General features: G+C 35.6%; 2 protein-coding genes across 2 annotated transcripts in view; both read right to left on the bottom strand.

The window, feature by feature from the left end:
• ttc33 (tetratricopeptide repeat domain 33) overlaps positions 1–1,211 on the bottom strand; it is a 75,550-nt gene extending 74,339 nt beyond the window's left edge. Inside the window, exon 1 of the mRNA XM_022667864.2 lies at positions 957–1,211. The gene's annotated coding sequence lies outside the window, so the exon portion shown is untranslated. The remainder of the gene's footprint in view (positions 1–956) is intronic.
• Positions 1,212–10,489: 9,278 nt separating this feature from the next.
• On the bottom strand, positions 10,490–14,634 carry LOC103028700 (procathepsin L). The gene is made up of 8 exons (XM_007258079.4): positions 14,528–14,634; positions 13,597–13,743; positions 12,826–12,948; positions 12,567–12,719; positions 12,189–12,413; positions 11,904–12,072; positions 11,651–11,768; positions 10,490–10,880 (listed from the first exon to the last, which is right to left on the bottom strand). The coding sequence occupies exons 2-8, from the start codon at positions 13,723–13,725 to the stop codon at positions 10,781–10,783; spliced, it is 1,017 nt and encodes a 338-aa protein (XP_007258141.3). The 5' UTR covers positions 13,726–13,743; positions 14,528–14,634; the 3' UTR covers positions 10,490–10,780.
• Positions 14,635–25,089: the final 10,455 nt, after the last annotated feature.

Raw genomic sequence — 25,089 nt, 5'->3', positions numbered from 1 at the left:
AATATATAGAGATTAAATTTGTAGTATTTTTTCAGGGAAATGTATTTCTAACTGTTTGGGCTGCAGTTTAAGAGTGGAGCACAGAGGAGGATCTGGTAAAGGGATGCTGTGTATACCATCATTTATCTACATTTCTAACCCGTTGCTTATTAATGCTCTGTTATTTCAGTTAGATAATACAGTGTTTAGATTGTGCCTGGGTGGGGTCCTAGTAGCCTTTAAACAGGTAGATAATTCCACTCAATTTATATATAATTTATATTTCATACTAAACAATTGTAAATAACTTAATTTTCATAAAAAAAACTGAAATATTCAGACATTTTCAAGAGTTAATAGCATGTACAGCAATATTTAAAGAAGAAAAAAGTTTTTATTTGGTCAGCATTGGAGTCTACTGTTTGCACAATGGTAAAACCATATAACGCAGCATTATATGATACATTTTCTGATCACTGATCTGAGCCGATGATTGGATATTTCTGCTTGATGTGCTTCAGTTTACATTTTGTTTTCAGATCCTCCTGCAGTTTAAATTTCCACACACTATAATATGCAGCTAAAGCTTGCATGATGCAAAAAAATGCTGATCTGGCTAAAACAGTTTGGCCTCTTGTTAAATAGGAGTTAAAGCCATAAAAAACATATGACTCCCAAAACACACACTCATACTAAACATCAACCTCTCAAATCCACAGCTTCAGCACTAAAGCCAAACTGAACAGCATTAACAAGCAATGCCTGATATAAAGTGACTCAGCACCACAGCTACTGTGTGCTATCTCTGTTTGTGCAGAGTATGGACTCTCTCTGATGAGCTGTTTCATGTGGATATAACGGTTTCCTCTTTTTGAGCTGAGATTTCAATTAAACTCAATCAAAGTGCAACTTAAAGGAGAACTCTGGTGTAAAGTGAAATTTTGCTGTAGTAAAACATGATGAAAAAAAGTCCTTACCTTTCATGAATAGCATACCTCCTTTCTCCCACAGCTTTCCCAGTCTATGCAGAGTCAGTGTATAGTGTAGCAGCTGGCAGCAAGGTGATGGTGGCGCTCGTAGCTGAAGGGTCCGTGTACATTTTGACAGTTTGATTCTTGAACTGAATAGAGAGCTGAAGAAATGAAAAAAACGGTTCGTTTTTTCGTTTTTTGGTTTGAACACACAAAAACAGAAACGGGAATTCAGTCCGAATATTGGTTTTCTCCTTTGGGTCTACAAAACGAATTTACGGCTCATTATTTGGATTGCGAAATATGGGCGGGCTTTAATCGAGCCTCCTACCACATTGGTTAGTCTGAGAGATCACGTGTTCGCAGCCGCTACGTTCCGATAGAATAAAAGTCCCGAATTGTCAGACGTCAGTAATTATGACCGCAGGAATATTATCAGTGTCTAGACTTGCATGCAAAGACTTTCTCCAGTCTGACTGAATTAATTCTGATTACAGAATCTGACTAAAGTGTTTGTACACGCTACTCATCAGAGGAAAAACTATATTTATATGTAACAGGAATGTACGCTGTAAAAGTAATAGAGCCCAAAATGATACACGTGTACTACTGCTTTTTCTCTGTACCTGGATATTTTGTTTAAATTCACTATATTATTTTATTCATACATTTACATGTAATATGGTCAAACCATTGTTCATCTTCTGTACTACACACTCATGAACTAGGTACCAGTCCCACCATGCATGACAAAAAAAAAAAAAAAACCTTCGGATGAAATTTATGGTGGAAGTAAGTCTGCTAAAGAAAATCCAGCTCTTAAGCCTCCCGTGCGGGCAGAGCGTGCGCTGCTGCTCATGCCTTTTAGTTGGGTTTTTGTGACCAAAGGGACAGAAATACAGTAAATTCCAGTCATAAATAAAGGAAATAAACATTTTACTGATGCAGGATGAAACATGATATGCGTTTCAAAGTTATGATATATGATCTCTGCAATGTGGAAATGTATTTATTAATTTCTCAATAATTATTTAATAATATAGGGCTAACATGTATTAATTAAATAAACATAATTCATATTAAAAATATTCCTAATATTTCCCAGCAGATAGTATACCTTACAAAGCACTTGCTATAACTTTTCACCCAACCATGAAATACTTTTAGTATTAGACACTAAGTCAGCCTCCAAGGAAATGCGCCCGGTTTGGTTACATAATTAAATGAACACATAATTCAGAAAATATAGCTTCAACATATTTTGTGTCTTTTATATGAGGCCTGTGACATGTTTCTTGAGCAGGACACTGTGATGTGACAATATGCAGATCTTCAGTCTATTTTATCAGATATAGAAACAGCTTTATGTTATACATGAAATGCAATTTTGTGTTTCCGTCATTATATACCTGTGAAAGGTGACCAAATGGAAGGCTAAAAGACCTTGGTCCGACCGTATCACTAAAATATGCACAAGAAACAGTATATGTGATTACACTGTTTATGTACAGTTTCTTTTCTGAGCTCATTAATCTGCATTATAGTTTTGATTTGTAATCAGAAAATAATATATTTAAATGGTTTAATTTACATTTAATTTGCATTTAAGTGTTATTTATATTAGACATACAAATTAGTTGTAATTTCTTGATATTAATGTCTATCTACATCTTACAATTACATTTTTAATTACAATTACACTTCTAAAGCATATTTTAGTTATTGGAATAAATGATCAAATCGATCAAAATTATAGTATAAACTGCCCATTCAAATAAACATCTTAAAACATTGTAATATTATTATTTTAAGCCAGCTATTTTAATTTTACAGTGTTACAGATTTAAAGCAGCTCTGTATGACCAATAATAAGTGTCACACACTGCATTGTATAATTTTTTATATTACCTTTATTTCCTATTTTTTACAGTGAGTTGGACCTAAGTCTTATAATTGTATATTTGTAAAAATATTTTTTTACACTATATGTTTGTTGAAAATAAGAAATGAATAAACACAATTGTTTAGATAACTGACGTGCGTATCACGTACTCTTCACAGTATATTTGATCTTGATATAGTTTATAACACACAGTCATCCTGCATCAGTAAAATGTTTATTTCCTTTATTCATGACTGAAATTTCTGTATTTCTCTTTCTTTGGTCACAAAAACCTAAAAGGCAGGAGCAGCAGCTCTACCCACGCTTCTCCCGGCAGGGGTGCTGAAGGCTCGGCTATGCCACCATGGGAAAATCTGGACACTGTATTATCTAACTGTAACACTACATTAATAATCTGCAGGTTATAAATGTTAGTAACAAATGATAGATAAATGGCGATTAGCCCTGTAACAGATAATAAGCGGAAAATTGCAACCCACGCAGGCTCAGAGTGGCTAATCGGGAGATTCGGGAGGATTCCCGATGGGCTGGCGCGAGTTTGGGCCGGTTGGACGGAAAAAAATATTTTACCCGTCATTTATCTAATCTTATTCTTGCATTAATTTCCATTCAACTACGCATTCAGCCCCTACTTCGCAGTAGATAAGATGGGTTTAACCATCTGAGGGAATTCTCCTCTCCCAAATGTTTGTCTTGGTGGCGCCCAAGCGTGGTCTTTTCTGAAGCGATAAAATTAAATACAGCAACAGAATAGCACGAAGCGTCAGTCGGCTCTGATGGAGGGTAAAAAGAGGCAAGGTGGAGCCGACAAGGCCAGATTAAAAAAAGAAAGAAGATGGAAGAAGAACCTGCCAAATGTGCAAAATTAACAAACTTGTTTTCCAGAGGACAGACTCCAGCTGCAGCCAGTAAACAGAGATATGGAAATAATCTTGAATTGTCAGCTATTGGGCAACATTTGCAATGTTGATTTAGCGTAGTTTATTTTGTAGAGCCCAATACACATCATTAACCTCTTAATACGCCCTGGCCCGCCGGCGGGCCAGAAATATGTCATAGTTAATATCTTGCTGTGTTTATTAATAATTATGGACACCCAACATGCCATTTTAAAGCCTGCTTTTCAATATCTAGCCTATTTAGCTGTATGTTCTTTCAGGAAATAAACATTTAGGGCGAAATATGCCTTGTTTATTAGAATTAAGATTCATAAATTTTATTCTGGTAAAGCTTTATATTCTGTCTTTAAGCTACTGCTGGATAGAAAATAAAAAACACATGAAACATTGTTTTTGTGAATTAATTTAGGTTTTAATGCAATTACAATCAAATTTGTACAAATACATCATAAGCAGATTTTTAAGTGTCTTTTGCACCACTCGCAATGCATTTGAACAACAACCTCGTTAAATTTGCAAGTTGCAAAAGTTGATTTCAGGGAGACTTTTATTTTAATTAATTTTACTTTTTTTTTTTTTTTATTTAGAGTACTCAGAGGTGAAATGAGTTTTATATTTTTTCTTTTTGGAAGGCCCTGCCTCTGCTTTCCCTGCCTCGGCCATGATCTGCTTTCTCTCACTCACTGAACAATTCCCATCGGGAGGGGGGAAAAACACTGCCCGCCCACACTAAAAACTGATTGGCTGTCTCACAGACTCTTTGCAGAGAACAGGCCAATCAGAACCCTCTCTGTTTTCTCTCTCCTTCCCACACGCGATTAGAGAAAAAAAGTCTGTCGCCTGTGTGCGTTTGTGTGCAGTGCTCTCTTGGGGCACTCTCTGAATTCCGGGAGATTATATGTGACTTGCAGGCATCAGGGAGCCACTACTGAAATGCGGGAGACTCCCGCAGCTTCAGGGAGACCTGTCCTGATGCCCAGGGCGCCAAGATGGCCTGTTGCCCCCAGAAAATGACTGGTTATGAATTAAACGCAACGAAAAACTGTGTGATCACCCCTTTGAATTCGGTGACAATCAATGCAGGAAGGTACAACAACACTGTTATCAGAATCCCCCTCAATGGGGGCCCTTCCCACTATTTACTGACAGTAGAATATAACCAGACTGGAACATGTTCAGCAGTATCCATGCACACCACTTTAGTTCCACTAATGTGAAATAATTAAAATAATGTAGAAAAAAGAGCATACAGTGTAAATCTAAATAAACAATTTAACAAACACATCAAAGACAATGAACTACAGAAATCTAGGACAATTAAGAGATAACTTCTGGGACTAACTGTTAAAAAAGAACAATCCAAGAGAAATCTGGGAAGGTGGCAACCCTAGTTACTGTGGATTTTGTGATGTTATTGGATTTTGTGCTGTGAGTAAAGCAAAAAGTAAAATCCAATTTGAGCCTCCACAGCGTTTACACTGAGATGCATCTCTACAAATCTGATTGTAATTGTTGTGTCTTTACTCCAACATAGTACATATAAATAAATGATTAAACTCGGAGGTAGAATGAACATGACCTTTACTTAGCTTTACTCGTAGTCTCTATATTCACATATCACTGCACTGCAAATAACCTGTAGGTAAACTCAGTAGTTAGGGGAGTGGCTCCGCTGAAGTAAATAGATCCACTTTATACACTACAGTAATCACGTAATAACATTTTTAAAACCACCAGATTTTATGCGATTTCTCTCAGTCCAGACTGTCAAAAATTAATCTGATTATAATCTAGATATGCAAAAACTGGATGTTGACTGTCTGAACATAGCCTCAGCGTCTTGGGCATCACTTGCAATCTGACAGACAACATCTGTGTTAAATCCAGTGATGGAAGTGTGGAGATCCAACATTGTGGTTACTGATGCCTACAAAATTACCACAGTAAACTATGCTGTACCCACCTGATCACTTACATAATTTACATTGCATAACAGTGCAGACAGTGCTCTCAACAGATCTGATTTGAGAAACAAATCTGATTTAGTCTGCAGTCTGAACTAGAGCTAAGATTCTCTGCCCGAACCCGACCTGGACGAGGCCGAGATTTCACACCACATTTCTCGGGTCGGGTCGATTTGGGCTCCAGAAAATAGTCCGAGATGTATGCACCTGTTTTCTAATTCTAACAAATAGCGAAAACTGAAAGTGAAAAAAACATTTGTGTTAACTGAATCTAATAAAAACGATAATTAAAAGGAAGAAACATAATCAACTTGAACTGTATTTTGTGTTTATAAAACTAACTAAAACGAACTGAAATTACTGATAGAATACCCTAATTTTCGTGTTTAATTTATTTATAAGCGCTGTTGTACAGCGGAGTTGTACAGCAGGCGGTGTTGTGCCGATTCTTTTGCGAACAGAGTCTGATTCAGCAGGGAGTCGGATACGGCACAGCAGCGGCAGCGCACGGCGCCTCGTGGTCCCTGGCGTTTGTTCTTGTGTAAAGCGCTTGCGCTAGCCGCAAAATATGACAGAAAACACTGAGAAACTGCAGAACTATGTATGGGATTACAATATGAGCGCGGGGCAGATGAAAGAGAAACAGGAGATACAGTGTGTGAGAACATTTACCTGTGAGTAGCTTATACCAGAACACGCAAATCTCTCTCTCTCTTTCTCTCTTTTTCTCTCTCTCTCTCGTTTCTTAGATTGATCTCTCTGATGAGATGTGTGAAAACTAATGAAAACTAGCAAGCCCACCCTAAAAACAAATAAAACTTACTGAACAGTAGAAGAAAAAATAAAAACAAAATAAAATTGAAACTATAATAAAAATGAAAAAATGTAATCACGTAGCTCTGGGAGCACGTGAACGCCTCCGCGTTTGACTTAAAAATCATTTTAATTAAATAATAGTTCTATGCTTTTATGTTACAGTGTTAATTAACATAATTCTGATTATATTTCGCTCATTCAATCAGCCCGAAAACAGACAGTTTATGGGGCGGGTTGGGCTCGGTCTCATAATGACAGTTCATGGTTCGTGTTGGGTCGGGCTCGGGCAGAACGTGCACGGGCTCGGGCTGGGTCGGGTCGGATTTTTTGGGCCCGATCTAAGCTCTAGTCTGAACACAGCCAAATGTTTGGATAAGTGTCAAAGTTGCACTTGGACTAGATGCTTTTGGTAATTAAAGCCATGCTTCTCTTTGACACAGACATGACTTTAAGCCCAATAAGCATATTTTTGATATGGTTGAGGTCAGGACTTTGAATGGGCCATTTCAAAATTTAAAGTTGTCATGCTTTATCTATAACCAGTTCTGGTGTGTGTTTGGGGTCATTGTCATATTGGAATTTTTGTTTCAAACATTGAGTTGACATTTTAGGTTATGCTTTAGATATTTTAACCCTCTACAGCACAGCGTTGCCCTCAGGCAACAGAAAGTTTATTTAAGCCCATTTTCTAGTACATGTTTCTTTAAATGATTGCAATCAATTAGAATGGTCAAAATAATCCTAAAGATCAAACCAATAAGGTGTGGGAGCCACTATCAAGCACCATTTGAAGGCGGGACTTCCTTTTTTGAACCATGGTCATAGGAGCACATGGTGTGAGAAGAACGTAAGATTATGTGCTTTAGTAATCTTTTTTTAAATTAAATTAACTCTAAATAAAAATTATATGTATGTTTATTAAGATGTCAACAAGCAATTGGTCAGGTTTTATGAAGTTATTTTTATCTTTCATGTACAGAAATTAAGTTTATCTTTTCGTTGCCTCAGGGCAACGTTGTGCAATAACGGGCATTTTTCAGGCAGGTTTTGCTAACAATGCGTTTGGATGTTATTACATGTATGTACATTTGTACATATTTTGTATATATGTATATATGTACAACTGTACATATTTTAACACATTTTGCCAGGAAAATGGACACAAGATTGTTCTATAGAAAAAAAAGGGCAAAATCAGCATGTTAGACAATTCCCATCTGACAGTGAGGATAGTAAGATAGACTGCAATATGACAATGAGGATGCGTGGAATGGAGAACAAGGTTAAATTAATAGAGTTTTAATTTCATAGATTATACAAAATACAAAATTGTGGGCCAGATATCATGCTGAAAATATCTTTGTTGTGTTTTTGTTGGAACTGGAAACCTATTTTTGATAAAATACTATTGGGGATGAAGATGAAGACAAAGATGTAGATGATAGTCTTTTTGAGGAAGACAGTAGGTTTTCCCAGACACCTTGATGAAAAATGTGTGACACCACTGCCTCTCCAGTAAACCCTGATTGGTTACACATCCCTCCATCAGCTGATGAAATTCTGACTCCTTATCAATACTTCAAAAGTCTCTCTGATTATCTCTTTGAGCTTATTGTTAAGGAGTCAAAACTTTATAGCATTCAGTGCAATGATCGTACCAAGCTGCTTAAATTTACTACAGAAAACTTTGAACAGTTCATTGACTCAGTGCTCTACATGTCACTATTTGTCCTACCAGCCACCAGCATCTATTGGAGTCAAGGCATTTCGTATGTTACTAACCTGATGCCACTTGCATGGCGGGAGACCATCAAAAAAAATTCTCCATTTCAACGACAACAGTGGTCAGCCCACAAAACATATGGCTATATCACATCTGGTATGTTTTCCTGTTTACTTAATGAATTGTTATTCTTTGTTTAAAGTTTTTGTGCTCTTATACTGCTCTTTGAGCACTGCTCTATGATAAGTGAATTCATAATTTTCTCTTCAATTTTGTACCATTGTTGCACAACGTTGTCCTTAAGCAACAAAAAAAAAGATTGAATGGGGGGGTGATAAAAAAAAAATAAAAAGCTTTTATCAATAAAATGTGTCGAAGTGAACCTAGAAATGATATGAAATATTTGTTTTATCATGTACCATCAACATGTGTGCAGTAGAGGGTTAAGGTTGTTCTCCTTTTTAACCAATCCATCCATAATGTCCAATATACAAGAATAACTTAAGGGTTAGATGCCCTCCAAACTAATCACTGAAGACTGAGAACAGACATCTCAAACTTTGTCTCACCTGACCACAAACATTTCCTCTAAAATACTTTTTATTTCTCCATGTGGTCAGCTGCAGAGTTTAAAGATAAAAGTGTCAATTTTGGAGCAGGCTTAATTTTTGCACAGCATCTGATTTGCTTATCCAAGTCAATGCGAGTTTTGCCGGATTGTGCACAGTGACACAATGGGTGGGCCTGTGTCTTGGTTGTTCTTAGAATGTCATCTGAGGATGAACGTGTGGAGCTCTTTAGAATTTTCCATTGTAGTGTGTGTTCATCCAAAAAATCATGATAATTAATAATGAAGTTAATAGTTCAAGAACATGGCAATCTAAGGCTACGTTCACATTACAAGCTACTTTGCTCAAATCAGATTTTGTGATCAGATCGGATTTGGCTATTTTGACGGTTCACATTCACAAATGTAAGTGACCTGTATCTGTGTGTAATGTGAACAAATCTGTCCCTGAAACGTCTCACGTGAACATCGATATGTGTTTAAACCTTGCCTTCTTCACCAACAAAAAAAACGTCATTTTTAAGAGACGACTCGTAGCTTTATAAAAGTGAAATTGAGGCATCTGTCAGCAGCTCAAATGTGGAGCATCTTTTGCTGGAGTGGAGAAACAGCAAACAGCTGGTCTGAAGTTCATGCTCAGGTCGAGGAGGTGAAAAAGACCAGTTGGTTTGCTTTTGCTGTTTTTGCAGCTATAGCTGCACAGCTGCACCAAGAGATGTGTGGATACAAGAGAGAAGCACATATCTGATTTAGGCCACATATGAAAGAGACTCAAAACTGATTTGGGACTTTCACACAGCGATGAAAAAAATCAGATCTGAGCCACATTGAGCAAAAATCAGATGAGTCACTTCAGCCTGGTAGTGTGAACATAGCCTACGACACTTGTTTACATTAACTGGAATATAATTGGAACTCCTTTCACTTGATCTCAATACAGTTTCAGGTGTTCAATACAATATTTTCACAAATGTTTACACATTTCTAAAAAAATAAAAATAAAAAGCTACTGAAGAACTTCCAGTAATGACTGGTTGATAAGCCAAAATATATTTTCCATCATAAAAATACCTCCACCAGCCTGGACTGTGGACACTACTATAAATTGATTTAATGGATATTTTCTTTTGGCACTGAATTTTAACATTGGTGTGCCTCAGCAGAGTAATTACAGACTAAGGCTACTCCCTCTTTTCCTTCAACATGATCATTTAAGTTTGTTTCCTTGATCATGGGAGGCCTTCTTCCACACATACCATCTATTAGGAGGTGAATATTTAGCCATGTTCTCATTTTAAAAGGGTAAGTTTAGTCTTAAGAACCCCATAAATGTTAAACTACATACAATCTCAATAAGGAATGACTCCTTAGCCACATGCTTTAGTGTAACTTGTACTGTTGTCTTATCAGAACACAGTGACATGCTCGAGTGCAAAGAGTGACGATCAAAAGGGAGTACCAGCCTTATCAACTCGCACAAAGTGTACCAAAACAAGCCCTTTAGGCCACAAAGCAACTATGGGTCAAACCTTGGCATTAAGGTGGCAACTAAACCATGTATTGCATCATAACATTGATTAGATTGTGCATGCATTAGGTTTTAAAATAAAGAAAGCTTTGAATACATACACATGCAGTCAAGAAAAAAAAAAAGAGCAAGAAACAGTTTCCACTTCTCATAACATTTTAATGTAACATTTGCATGCCTGTATAAAAACACAGGAAAGCAGGCAAACAAACCTACATAAAAGGGAAAATGTTCATACTTATTTACAAACAACATTTATTAAAAACAAGATGAAAATAAAAGGATAAAATTAAATTAAGTCTCTAAAACAGTGTTGCCAAAAACCACACTTGTGGTTTTGCTTCAGGGCCAGTAGCAGCTGCTTCCAGAAAAGCCCAATTGCCACAGCAAAAATATGGTGTGTGTTACAGATGCACAGTCCTTCAGCTTTTACATCAAAGGATAGCTGGCTGCTGATGCAATTCCACAGTGATTCTTCCGATCTTTTGCCATGTAGATGTAGCCATTCTGACCCCATTTCTCACTCCAGCTGGAAAATACAAGAGAGGAGACTAATTAAAAGCTGCACATTTCAATTTAAAACAATACATACATTCTCACACAGAAAAAAAAAATGCTCTACATAAAGAAAATAGACTTGACACAGATACTGCAATTAAACCATTTGTACACATGTAAAAACTTTAGAATCTAAATCAATTCTAAATCAATTAAGGCTCTGGGTAGTGACTACACTAAGTTTATACCTTGCTGTAAATTTCTAGAGATACAAGACAGACAATCTGGTCAACTGGTTTGGTTACAGGCTGAACGTTCAACAGTACTACCACTAATTAGGTCTAGCTTTAAACCTACACCAAGTTAATTGAGGAATATCTTAGATACTGAATGACTGAAATAATGTATTGCTAAGATGTATGATGGAAACTCAGCCATACATGTATCATAGAAAATTCACCCATCTTGCGCATTAGAGGGGTAGTGACTTCTTGAATAAAAGTCCTTTTTGTAAGAAAGGTAAAAATAAAATATGGATGTACTATGATTTAAAATAAGTTAATTGAGGAATACCTTGAAAACTAAAATGATTTAAATTAATTAAATGTAAAGACACAGAAAATTAAAACTCAGCTGGGTCTCTTTTGACTCATGTTGCACAAGGGTTAATAGAAAGTTAATTGCTGGATAGCTTCTTATTGAAACTTTCCAGTCCACCTTAAACTGCTGCAGTTCATTTAAGATTAGAGTTTGGAGATTATTCTGCTAATTTGTTGGATTTAATTTGAGAGTCCACTTTACCTGTTCTTCACAATCCAGTACTTCTTTCCATCTTCATCTGCTCCTTCAAAGCCATAACCAACCACCAGAACACCATGATCCAGCTCCTCACTGCTGCACGCCTTCTCATAGTAGATCCCTGGGGAAGCCACATAATGATCAATCAGTCATTGTAAGGATGAGTGCAGCAATATACCAACAAAGGCAGCCATAAAATAACCACTTAAAAGAAGAGGGGCCACAGGAGAGAAGACCAATCATGCCATTAACTCACCAGACTGGTAGAACTGGAAAGATTCATGACCAGCATCAATGGCAACTGAGACAGGGCCCACAGCAGCAACAGCCTTCATCAGAGCATGCTCTTCACCACTGGGAATGTCCACAAATCCAGTGTCGTTAGCAGAGTTGAAGTTAGGGTCGTAACGGCATGGCTGGTCATCCTGCAATAAGATAGTTGGTGTGGAGAGAGAATTGGTCAGCCAACTCCTAGATTTTACCCAGTTAAAATTATATATCATAATAGCTATTAATACAAATAATATATTCATCCTCTTACCTTTGCAGTGTAGGGGTAAGACTCCTCAGAATCAATGCCACCATTGTCCTTGACGTACTGAAATGCCTGTTCCATGATGCCACCATTGCAGCCCTGGTTTCCCTCTGGACGAGAGCAGTCCACCAGGTTCTGCTCACTCAGGGAGACCAGTTTGCCAGTTTTCCTGAAGTGCTGACCCTCCAGGGCTCCTGTACTGCTGAAAGCCCAGCATGAGCCACACTGAGCCTAACACAAAGCAAATAACAGACTTAGGATACCTTAAAAAAGTAACGATTTAACACACACAAAAAAATAAAAAAATAAATAAATATTCTGTTAAATTCTGTTTAACAATCTTTACTTCATATGCTCAGTTTTTAAATTAATTGAGAGTTTTACCTGATCCTTTACTGGTGTGACATATCCCTTCTCTCTCCAGTCCACCTGCTTAGGGACCGCCAAGAAGCTGGGCTCCAGGAACAGGGAACCTTTGGACTTCTTGTTGGGGTTGCTCCTGTAGCCATTCATTGCTTGCCTGAACTCCTCATTGGTCTGAAAGAAAATGGCAAGACAGTCAAATTTAAAAATGGACCATGATGTTATGGACAGACAGATAAGGCAGTTAGTCTTTATGTAACATTATATTTGTGTTTCTTACCATGTCAGCAAACTGATTCATGCCCAAGCGGTAGGTGTGCTTTCCCATAGAGTGCTCAAGATTATGGAACTCAACTTTCTTCAGGTTCTTCTCCCAAACCAGTCTTCTCCAGCCTTCCTCCTTCTGCAGGAAAGAACAGTTAAAGCAAATAGATTACCCAATAGTCTTTATCACACCTCTTTTTAAACACACACTTTCTTTGAAAGCAACTGGTATGTTGTAAGACAACTTGTTAACTATTGACTGTTCTAGAAGCCAGGTAAGAACTAGGCATATGAACCAAAAAATATTTTAGGCACTTCAATGGTTAAAATTATGTAACACGCAGAAGCACACAATCCTCTTTTAAAAGGAGGTAGTTTTATCTTAAGCATTAACCCAGTACTCCTACATTTTGTAAATAAGGTCAAAAACTAACACCAGAACCCAGTTATCACTTATGTTCTACACTGTATCTAGAAGACTGAGAACAAGCTTTAACACTGCAAATGTAGTAAATAAATCAGTGAGAAAGTTCAGAACTGTCAGAACACTGCAACTGATATTTAAACATGTTTTAAAACGTTAACACTTCAGTTCTAACGGCCATTCTACTTTACAATTACATATAAAGTCAGCAATTTAACTTACACTTTTTGGAATTAACACACCACAGCATTTTCAACTGAATAAAAAAAAAGCATTAAACCCCTACCATGTTCATAATGATCAAATGCCATGTTGCATAAAAACTTCATTAGATGTACTAGAGCAGCTTTATTTCACACCCACCTCATGATAGCTCTTGCTGTGCCAGGACTTCCAGAGCTTCCAGTGATCATCCAGCTGCCTGTCCAAACTGGGAGCAGTGAACCCAGTGCAGAAGCACAGAGCCAGGAGGGAGGCCACGGTCAGAAACATGACTGCACAGCTGTAGATCTACAGGGACAACAACAGAGGAGGAGGATTCAGAGAAATAAAAACGTAGAATAGCAGCTTCTAACAAACAAGTTCTGCCTGTTTATACGCTCATTTCTTAAATAACTTGTCTAGAAACGATTTAAACAACGTGAACAGGCTTTTTAAAACCAGTAAAACCTTAAAATCTGTATTAAAATCAGCCTCAGAAGATCCGTGGGCTATCTTTAGAAGGACTGCTGCGAGTTAGCTAACCTACAGTCACGGGATACCAGTGAATGAATCCCAGGCTGTGGCTCACGGCTGAGATCCAAGAGGAAACCGAAAAAGAAAGGAAAACCTGCAGAAAATCAGTTTCTACTTCCTATTCGGCTTCCTGCAGTGGACTAGCTTTAGTTTACATTATACTGAATCAGTCTTAACAAATTAAAACAAATGAATTCGTCCAAATACGCCGTGTAAACAAAGTAAACTAGGTCAGCAGGTTACAGTTAAAGCTAGCTAACTGGTTTGAATTGCAGTCCACCTTAAAAACGAACACCGGCTGCATTGTAGCGCATGTGGGCGCAGCAATGTAAACTTGCGCTATTTAAGGTGGAACGGATAAAATAATTAAAAAGTAAACTAAAGTTAAACAAGCATTTTACGTTAAACAAAAAAGCATTGGAATATAATCATTTTACACATTTTGAGCTTATCGAGCCTAAAATTATCTACTCAAGCATGTAAAACAGACTTAAATCAGCTCTTATTTTTTATATATATGTTTTTGGCTTGTTAGCTGACTAGTTAGCAGGCAACTTACCTTGTAGCTCAGTGCACCAAACTCAACTGAAGCTCTGTAAACAGCGCCCAACTTTATTTAGCCCGCAGAGAAAGAAAGCGCTTTCTGATTGGCTGCTGGCGACGAGGTGTCTCTGAAGCCACGCCCCCGAGCCAGCTGATTGATCAGCACGTGATTGTGTTATCCACCTGGAGCACAGAGTTACGTGTGTTTTGTTTTGTTCCCTCTGATGAGGTAAAGTTTCGATAGACAGAAACTTATGTCAGTTTATTGCATTTTTATTTATTATAATATAGTAATTAAGATTCTTTATTTATATATATATATATATATAAATAATGATGTATATATTTATATATATACATCAGTTTCATCAGATAAAAAGGGATATGTATATATATATATATATATATATATATATATATATATATATATATATATATATATATATATATATATATACAGCTCTGGAAAAGACCAATTCAGCTCTTAGAGACCAATTCAGTTTCTGAATCAGTTTCTCTGATTTTGCTTCAATTTGGTAAAATCAAAGAAACTCATAATTTTAAAGTAGTAACTTATTTTTTTTACCAGAGCTGTATATTTCTATTTTTCTTAACTATTAATAAGCAGTTTCTTTCCTCATGTCATCAAAACATGATCAGTAATATCATCTGATAGACCATGACTTAACAGTCATGATCTCACATTTGCTTTATATTAAATATTTTTTTGCCATACTGAATGTATTGCTGTACTTTGACATTTTTAATTTGTTAATCTTCTTCTGACACTCAAGTTATTAAGCCTTAAGTAGAAAAAACAATATAACATTACAAAAACTATAAAATATTATATCACATTAACGACTACAGACAAGGTTTAAGTAGATGAAAGTAGAAGAAAACTATAGACATATAAGAAATAGACATAAATAATGTATATTAATATTGTGTATATTAGCCTGTTATAATATGTGAATTATCTGTATATTACTGTACTCATTTACCTGCTTATGGACATATTGTTCTATCTTTATCAGCGATTCTCAACTGGTTGTTTGCTAACAGCTTGTAAAAAATAAAATGCATAAAATATATATATATATTTTAATATTTAATTTTATTGTAGTAACCTTTATACATGTAGTTGTCATGTTCCCCTAAGCTTTCAAAAAATATCTTAAATTGCTCTTAAATACACATTGCATGCATATGTATATTTAAATGAGTTTTTGAAGGATATTTGTTTTCGAAAAGAAATTAGTTTAGGTTGAATACTATAAAAGTGAGTCGCGATTTAATGACCATGATCCATATAATAAAAAATATATACAAATATGTATGTAAAAATATATGCATACTCTAAAAAACATACTAAAATGAATGAAAGTAATTATATAAAATGATGTGCAATTTTAGAGAATTAAGGATTTCTAACCTCTTTTTGTGAAAATTTAGATTGTATAATATGAGTGTACTGTACGTTCTGATGCAAATATACAAATATTCTAATAATGCACATCTTACTTCAGTATAATACACTTCATACTGTGAATAACATGAACAGAATATAACAGAATAGGTCCTTAACATATGAGCATCCCTATTCAAAGATGCCTAAAGAATTTATAGCCTCTAAAGTGATTTCATGGATTGGTAAAAAAAAAAAAACTAACAAAACTACATTATGTGCATTTACACACACTTAATAATCCAATACCTGCAGAACATTACGTGAGTCAGGAAGCAAAGTCTCAAAAGCAAAAATACTGCACTCTTTTTCAGATCGCTCAATCAGTTTTTTAAAAAAGTTGGATTATGATGTTCAGATGAACACTTACATAATTAGATAACTGCAGAAATTATGATTATGAGCAGGTTATTTGGTGCAAGTAGACACACTCACTGTTTTACTATAGTTACTGTATATGTTTTATTACAATTTTAGATTACAGCTAATTTTAAAGTATGTTTATGGCAGAAGAAGTGATTTTTGCATGATAACAAGATTGTTATTAACTTAGAAAAGTCATGTAGGCCAACTGATGGTTTTGAATAGCAAATAAAATTGCTTTATTAGCATTTTTATACATTGTGACACATATGCATTTTTATCTAAACTGTAAAGAAACCTGAGTTTGTGAGATTTGTAACTGAAAAATGCTAAGATCTAGAAAAATTACTGAAATTGCTGTTGAATTAATCACATCTTAAAGAACATTTACTAAACCAGGGTTCCCGCGGGTCCTTAAAACATCTTAAAATGTCTTAAATTGAAATTTGGGTAGATAAGGTCTTAAATTGTCCTAAATTTACCGTAATGTTGTTGTGGGTATTACATTTTCAAACAGTGTGCATAATGCTGGAGAGTAAGCACATGCTAACTTTAGCGGTTAATTAGCTAACGTTACCAGGGAGAGAACTAAGGTTAACAGAGAGCTAGCCAACATTAGCGGTGGGCTAGCTTACATACCATAATTAGCAGTGAGATAGCTATGTTACCAGGGGGAGAACTAAGGTTAGCGGAGAGCGAGCTAACATTGTAATGTTAGCGGTGCGTTAGCTATGTTACCAGGGAGAGAACTACTGTTAGCGGCAAGTTAGCTACATTATAGGGAGAGAACTACGGTTAGCGGAAAACTAGCTAATATTGTAATGTTAGCGGCAAGTTAGCTACATTACTGGGGAGGGAACTAAGGTTGGCGAGAGCTAGCTAACATTACAGGGAGATTGAAAAAAAAAAATTAATAAGTGGGAAACATTAAGTTTTGATTTCCAATAATATTATTATTTCCTACCAATGTTCTACCTACATTATGACTACATTTTAGGGTCTTAAATTATATTTATTGCGGTCTAAAAAGGTCTTAAAAAGCATTAAATTAGACTTCGAAAATGGTGCAAGAACCCCGTGAACACATCGGCTCTCAGCAGTTGTCAGTCATCTGAGATTAAAATGATTCATAATGATGGTTCATAATGAGAAAATGAAAGCCAATAATGTAGCCAACAGTCTGCTTCTAACAAGCACAGAATCTAGCCAACACAGCACTTCTTGGCATCGTTTCAGCTTCTGGCGTCATTCTTGTCATTTTAGATAAGGTTACGCATGAAGAGTTGCCAAAGAACTGTTTTCCCTTCAGCGCTGGATCGTTCAGCAAATCAGTTCTGAACACTATATTACATTACAAAGCAAACAAAGAAAATCAAAGAGCTGTTAAAAAAACTGTGCTTCTGTTTATATCATTAGTTATCTGTTCTCTGCACTTACCCACAGATGACGTTCTATGGTCAATATTGTACGATAAGGACACCAGTGCTCTACAAGACAAAATGCACACTATAACAAAAAGCAGCAATGTTTTAATTGTACAAGTAAAAGACTAAAAAATAAAAGCTAAATTATGGAGATTTCACACTGTTATTTGCACTGCAATTTAAAACTGCATATACGTACAGAAACACAGACACTGTGGGTTTAAGTAAGTACTGTAGGTATCTAGGTGGGATACACTGTGTGGTTTGATCTGCTGCTGCTGCTGTTGGGAAATTCAAAATATTTCATCTTTACTTAAAAGTAAATTTTTTATATGTACTAGATTTGACAGTGTGTTTCAATGGAAATAATGTGGATAACAAATGCATTTTTTCTGTTCACTTTTTCTTAAAATTAACAATAAATAAGGGATGCACTCATGTGGGATTTCTGGGTCGATGCTCAAATAAGATATTACACAGTTTAGTTTCTGAATCAGTTTTTCTGATTTTGTTATTTATAGGTTTATGTTTGAGTAAAATGAACATTGTTGTTTTATTCTATAAACTACGGACAACATTTCTCTCAAATTCCACATAAAAATATTGTCATTTAGAGGATTGATTTGCCGAAAATGAGAAATGGCTGAAATAACAAAAAAGATGAGTTTTCAGACCTCAAATAATGCAAAGAAAACAAGTTCATCATCATAAAGTTTTAAGAGTTCAGAAATCAATATTTGGTGGATTAACCCTGTTTTTAATCACAGTTTTCATGCATCTTGGCATTTTTCCTGCACCAGTCTACACACTGCTTTTGGATAACTTTATGCTACTCTTGGTGCAAAAAACAAACAAACAAAAAAAAACTATTATAACAAATACAACAAATAGCAATCAACTGCATTTTCCTTAACATATTAGAGACTGCTATGTATTTATCTGTTGAATTAAATGTCACATTTCTTTTTTTCTGTTGCAGTAAAATTGTAGAATTATTTAAAAATTTGATTGAGGTGCCCAAACATTTACCATTGCCTTTTCAAGAATTTGTTCTCACTTACAACTTGTAAAAAATATCTTACTGAGAGGATTTAAGCTTTAATAAAAATGTCCTTCTTCTAAAATGACATTTAAATATTACTTAACATAAACTTAGCTCATCTATTTACGTGCAATAGAGGAAAAGACACTGGTTTAAAAGCCTCAGATATGCATGAACTAATCATCTGTGATGCAGGCTGTTAAATCACTAAAGAGGCGTAATGATTGAATGACTTAAGTCATCTGTGCTTTATCTCTGCCTGCTCTCAACATTCATATCAGAGGAACAGCCAAACTGATGTCTGGTCAGTTTTGCTCACTTGCTGAACTCCCAGTGATTACAGAAACTGGAGATAAGCTTGTGAAGAGCCTCTTCTGAAGACCCTCTCTTTAATCAGACTGTACTGATGGGGTTTTGATGGGGATTGATCTGATGAAGGGATTAGTGTATGGTGGTAACAGGTGTGAATGTTCTTCTTGCTGTTCTCTTTCCAATGAAAAAACAGTTATAATCTTTACTGTTGTGATTTTATTTGAAGTACTTTAAATATAGTCTAGAGTCTAAATCTTTTAGTTTTTTTATGTAACATATGGAATATCAACTGATTTCTCCATAAAGAAAGAAAATTGAGAAAATTAGTCTATGATCCTATGTTTACAAAGTTTTAAGTGCCATGAATTCCTTTAGAAAAAAAATCCAGATAATAAAACATCAGATCCAGGTTAAAAGCAGTTTAGATATTTTGAGCTAGTGTGAAGAAAAGAAAATATTTCAAGTTTTTAAGTGCATGTATTTTATTCAGTTCCTTTCCCAGCTCACCTGATTTACTAGTAAACACTAGTTTGACAAATTAGGTGGTGAATAATACATATAAATAATATAATAATACTATTAGACTCCCATAAAAAAGTATTATTATAAGTTATAAGCCAGGTCAATGAGGTGTTCTTCACTCATCAAAGACACATTTCGTTAATCCATTTCTCTTTATTAATTCATAAATGAGAAATGGGCTTCCAAAAAAAAGCAAACAATATCAAACAACAATAAATAATCAAATTATGTACATCAAAATAAACCTCCTTACAGAAGTGCTATTTAATTGTTGTTCATGAGACTTGACATTTTAAACCAAAAAAAAAAAACACATTTAAATGTACAACAATGCAAAAAGTAAGAAATAATTTATCAAAACATTCACGAGAATACAGCAGAGTTACCGTTTCAGTCACAACAGACAGCAGAAAACAGCTACATGCAGTGTTTTATAGTCTGTAACCTCAATCTGTCTTCTTCAGTCCAAAAGGCAACAGAAACACAAATCAATCAGGATGACAGGATACTTGTGATAATACAAGCGAAAAATAGAATAAAGCTTTCCTATCTCTGTGGACTCAGTCTACAGTCAAAAGTTGGGTTTGAGACACAAAAAAAGAAGAAAAAGTGGAGAAAAATGAAGAAAAAATAAATAATACTCAATTATACACAATTCTTCGTCTGTTAAATGTGTCTGAAATACTATGATATCAGATTAAGATTGATATGATTGTACAGATATTTCAGAAATTCGACCGTTTCTGACGCAACAGGCCACCCAACTCCTGGTACAAGCTGTGGTAATCTCACACCTCGACTACTGCAATGCCGTACTAACTGGCCTCCCGGCCTGTGTAGTAAAACCACTCCAGATGATTCAGAACGCAGCAGCATGTTTGGTCTTCAACCAGCCAAAACGGGCACATGTCACTCCGCTGCTCATTGAGCTCCATTGGCTACCAGTTGATGCTCGCATCAAATTCAAAGCTCTTACAATCGCCTACAAGGTGATGACAGAACAGCTCCTTCCTACCTGCACTCGCTCCTGAAGGCTTACGCTACCTCCCGGCCGCTGCGCTCCTCCAGTGAACGTCGCCTCGCTTTGCCAAACAAACATTCACACAAAGCAATCCAGACTGTTCTCATACAGAGTTCCCCAATGGTGGAACAAACTACCTTCCACTACCAGATCAGGAGAATCTCTCACTATCTTTAAGAGACTCCTGAAGACAGAGCTCTTCAAAGAGCACTTACTCTCCTAACACCTCTAACAAACTAACTAATTCTAACCTCATCTCCTTCTTCCCAGGGCCGCCGCTCTGCATACGCAGACAACGCAGCCAGCGTTAGGCCTCAACCATTTTGCAGTTGCAGGGAGCCAAATTGACTGAGAATGAAATGTGTTGAAATTATGACATTATTAAATTTAAAACCCAATGTGAATTATTTATGATACACTCATCTTTTTTGTCTTTAAACATTGCATGGGGCACCTACTCTACTACTTAAAAGCGGCACGTTATTATTTTTGTGCATAATATAATGCCCCCACCCCTATTGCCTGAAATGGCACGGCTCGGTTTGCTCTGTTGGTTGTTGCCAGATGTGACATTTTCCAGTCAAATAAATAATCAAAAAATGCATGGAGGCGCTAAATCTTGCGCATGTTTAACCATTTTTAAAGTGTATGTGGCCATTCTATACAAAAACTTGTCCAGTGCAATATTTGTGTAAGTTAAAAACTTAAAATAAAATAAACAAATAGGATGAAAAATCGTAACTTATCTGGCAACCTTAGTCCTAACTAAAGTAGCAACGCTACTTGAGTTTGGCAGGAGACAAGTTCACCTCCCTGACCAGTTATGCTTAGGGCCTCCAAAACCTTAGCAGCGGCCCTGCTTCTTCCTCTTCTCTACTCCTCTATCCCATTATTTCCCTCTGACCTCCTTAAGGCCCTATCTATAGATGCTTTATTTTTAACTTCTATTATTTTTGCACTTAACCTCTTCTATTATTTGCACTTCAATATTGTAAGTCGCTTTGGACAAAAGCGTCTGCCAAATGTAATGTAATGTAATGTAATGTAATATGATTCACCTGTGGAGAGGATGACTGAAATTCTTCTGAAAGACTTCTTGCAGGTAAAGGAATACTCCAGTTTAGAGCTGAGCAATACGACAATATTTTATAGTATTGTAATAAATTTAAGATTGAGATTATTGATACACATCTCAGAGAAATATAATGATTTACTTCTGTTTAACAGCATCAAATACAGCACATATTTTGTAATAAAATTACACCCTACATACAGTGAAATCCACATTTCTTAACATAAAGTAACATCAGTTAAATACAGTCGGCCTTAAAATAGAACCTTGTGGGATGCCAGAAGATATGCCACAAGCCAAACTGCTACTGAATAATACTCTCAGTAGTTTCTGCTCTATTTAGTATTAGTAACTAATAAAAATTAATTGTAGGGTTTAAAAGTATATTATTTAAATGTGTTTTTAAGAATCTGCTGCTACTACTTCATTTTGTTTGTATTTAAAAACACAATAATGGTAACTATCATTTATTTTGAAACTGTCTTTAAATTTGTAATATTTTAATACAACAGAAAACAATATAATATAATACAATATTCCAATATAATATTTTTTATCATATTGCTCAGCTCTACTGCAGTGTCCTCTATCTGCCACATCTGCAGTGTTTGATGATTGATCATCACTATTGTTTTATGATATGACTATGAGTTACTAGATGATGGGCTTTTTGGTTTGTTTCTAGGTACGAAGGGAAATAACTGAAAACTATTATCAATGGTATCTGACTTTGCGCTATAATTATGCCAGATTTCTATAAGAAAAACAGAGTTTAACCTACTGTGTTTTTCGCACTGTAAGGCACACTTTAAATCCTTTAATTTTACCAAATTTCGTCAGTGCGCTTTTTAATCTGGTGCATCTTATGTATGAATTATACCAGTCAGGTATTGAGGAGCAGTAAACCCTCTCTGCTGAAGTACAGCTTTATAAGGGTGAGTTTTCAGTGAAGTTTCTCCAGCACTAAGACTGGGTGCAGCAGCACTAGCATTAGCCGTGAACCACAGTGCTAGCCCTTCTGCCGTTCGGGGGTGAGTATATTGGACTGTAGTCTGCGTCTTTGCCATGTTAAAACAAGCTACATGGGACAAACCGCTGGCTAATAGCACCTTGAGTTAACAGAACACTCAGGGTTCCTCAGTCTAGTGCTTTCGGTCAGTGTTTATGTCCCGCAAATGCTACTGCTGCTGCACCCAGCCTAAGCCTTAGTGCTGGAGAAACTTCACTGAAAACTCATCCTTTGACAAAATATTGGAAATCTAAGCTTACTGGAAATAAACGGAAGTTCTTTACTCACCCACATAACCGTTTTTTAGGAGATAAATCTGTGTTGATTAACATCCTTCCCTTCCCCCAGCTTCCTTATTAGAAGGGAAACATGGCGACAGACTTGCTCACTTCGATGTAGGCATCCTTACTAGTGCCGCTTAATCCGGTGCGCCTTATAATCCGAAAAGTATGGTAAAAATACTTTATAACAAATCATTTTTTTGCTTGCCTGGATAATATAATCTAAAATTTAAACAAACAAACAAACAAAAAAAAACAAAACAATAAGGCATTCTCTACTGTGGCAAATGAGGCATCTAATCATTTGCAAAAAGAAGGGCTGTACTTTAAAAAAATAAAAAATAAATAATAATAATAATAATGTGCAAGTCCTCTACAAAGAAGACACTTCTGCTAATGCATTTAAATTCCTTAAATCCTGTGTGTGCGCTCATGATTCAGTTCTTTACTCCTATAACCGGCTACATTATTGCCACAAGTAGCTTCAGCTTCATAAACCCTAAAACCGAGCCCTGTGGGATACCACAAAAGGTAATAAACTAAACAGTAACCAAACAACTCATAATTGTTTCTGTATTAGGTCTGAAAACTCAGTAATAAAAGGAGCTATGGTACTACTGTTTTTTTTTAAACTTGCTTAACTAAACTTACTTGAACGAAATTGAAAAAGTACATAGTAACTTGTAAATGTAAGTTTAAGTTTGGTTCCTGTAGAGGATTTGCACTTCTGTTGATTTAAAAAATGAAGGGTTGTCCAAACTTTTGCATGGGACTGTCTTTATGACCTTGACCAACATGCATCAATTAAATAATCGTACCAACCTTTCAGAGGAAAGTAGGCATGACAAGAGGAATAATTGGTGATGATCAGCAATTATTTTGTTATTTTGTTAATTAAACTAAAAGTTCACTGCAACACAACTGATTACCATGATCACTCCTAACTTTCCATTTGATTACAATTATTTTGGTGTAAAAGACATGATTCAACACTGTCTATAAGCTCACATACTTAACCTAATGAACTTATCAGAACAGAAACTTCACAGACATTAAACAAACACACAGTAGAAGCTTGGAAATACTGAAAACAGCTGCATTGTGTGGAATAAGCTTTTGAATGATGTAACTTTACACATATTTACTTAAACATAATATAAAGGTGCTGAAAGAATTCTCCGCATGATGCCATAGAACAGGAAGGATTAAAAAAACAAGACATACAGACAGAGACACAGATTTCTGCACAGTTTTGTGCTTTTCCTGCTCAAACACACCTGAATAGAATCATTATAATGTATAAATGCCTGTGGATTGTATGGTGAAAAACGTCAAATCATAACAGTGAAAAAGTGTAAACTCTAAAGAGTTTGAGTAAAGTTAAATACAGAAATACTGTACATATATTTCCAAAAGTGAAATACTCTCGACTGTTATCATGATGGAAATATTCTGTAATATTAATAAAACAACCAATCCTGTCTTTTTGCAATTATTATTATTATTTTTGCATGTAAAATACATAAAATACATACACTAGCCATTGTATTAATAAAAAAAAAAAACAACAACACTCCAGTATTAGGCACTGATATTCTTGCACTGTCATAGCAGGACATGTTGAACTGTATTTATTACACAACAATTTTGACAACCAAGGCTTTTACTGTAAATTTGATATTTTTAATATAGTGTATATTTTTTGCAGTAATATATTGTAAACAAAACAGCTCCTGAATATAAAATTGACAGTTTTTGACAGTCAAAAGAGCATAAGAATGTATTATACACTGTAAATGTATATTTTTACTATTAATTTTCTAGTTTTGGTTTAGAGAGTGTAGGTGTGTGTAAGAGCAGGAAAATCAGAAAACTGTGCTGCACTCTGGTCCTTGGTTTCTGGTTACATCTAGTCTAGAAGAACAATTTTGGATCCCTATATAAAAAATAAAAAACTTCCTCAAAGGTTTTGCGAACTTCCAAATTAAATATAACTGTTCTTAAATTTCTGTACCACGGTTCTTTAGGGCAGAGTCTTGTAGCTCCTGCTCACGTGATTGTGGA

Source organism: Astyanax mexicanus, chromosome 1 (genome assembly GCF_023375975.1).
Source record: "Astyanax mexicanus isolate ESR-SI-001 chromosome 1, AstMex3_surface, whole genome shotgun sequence".
NCBI lineage: Eukaryota > Metazoa > Chordata > Actinopteri > Characiformes > Acestrorhamphidae > Astyanax > Astyanax mexicanus.
Note: the sequence above shows the minus strand (reverse complement) of the source record. Positions and strands in the feature narration are given on the sequence as shown.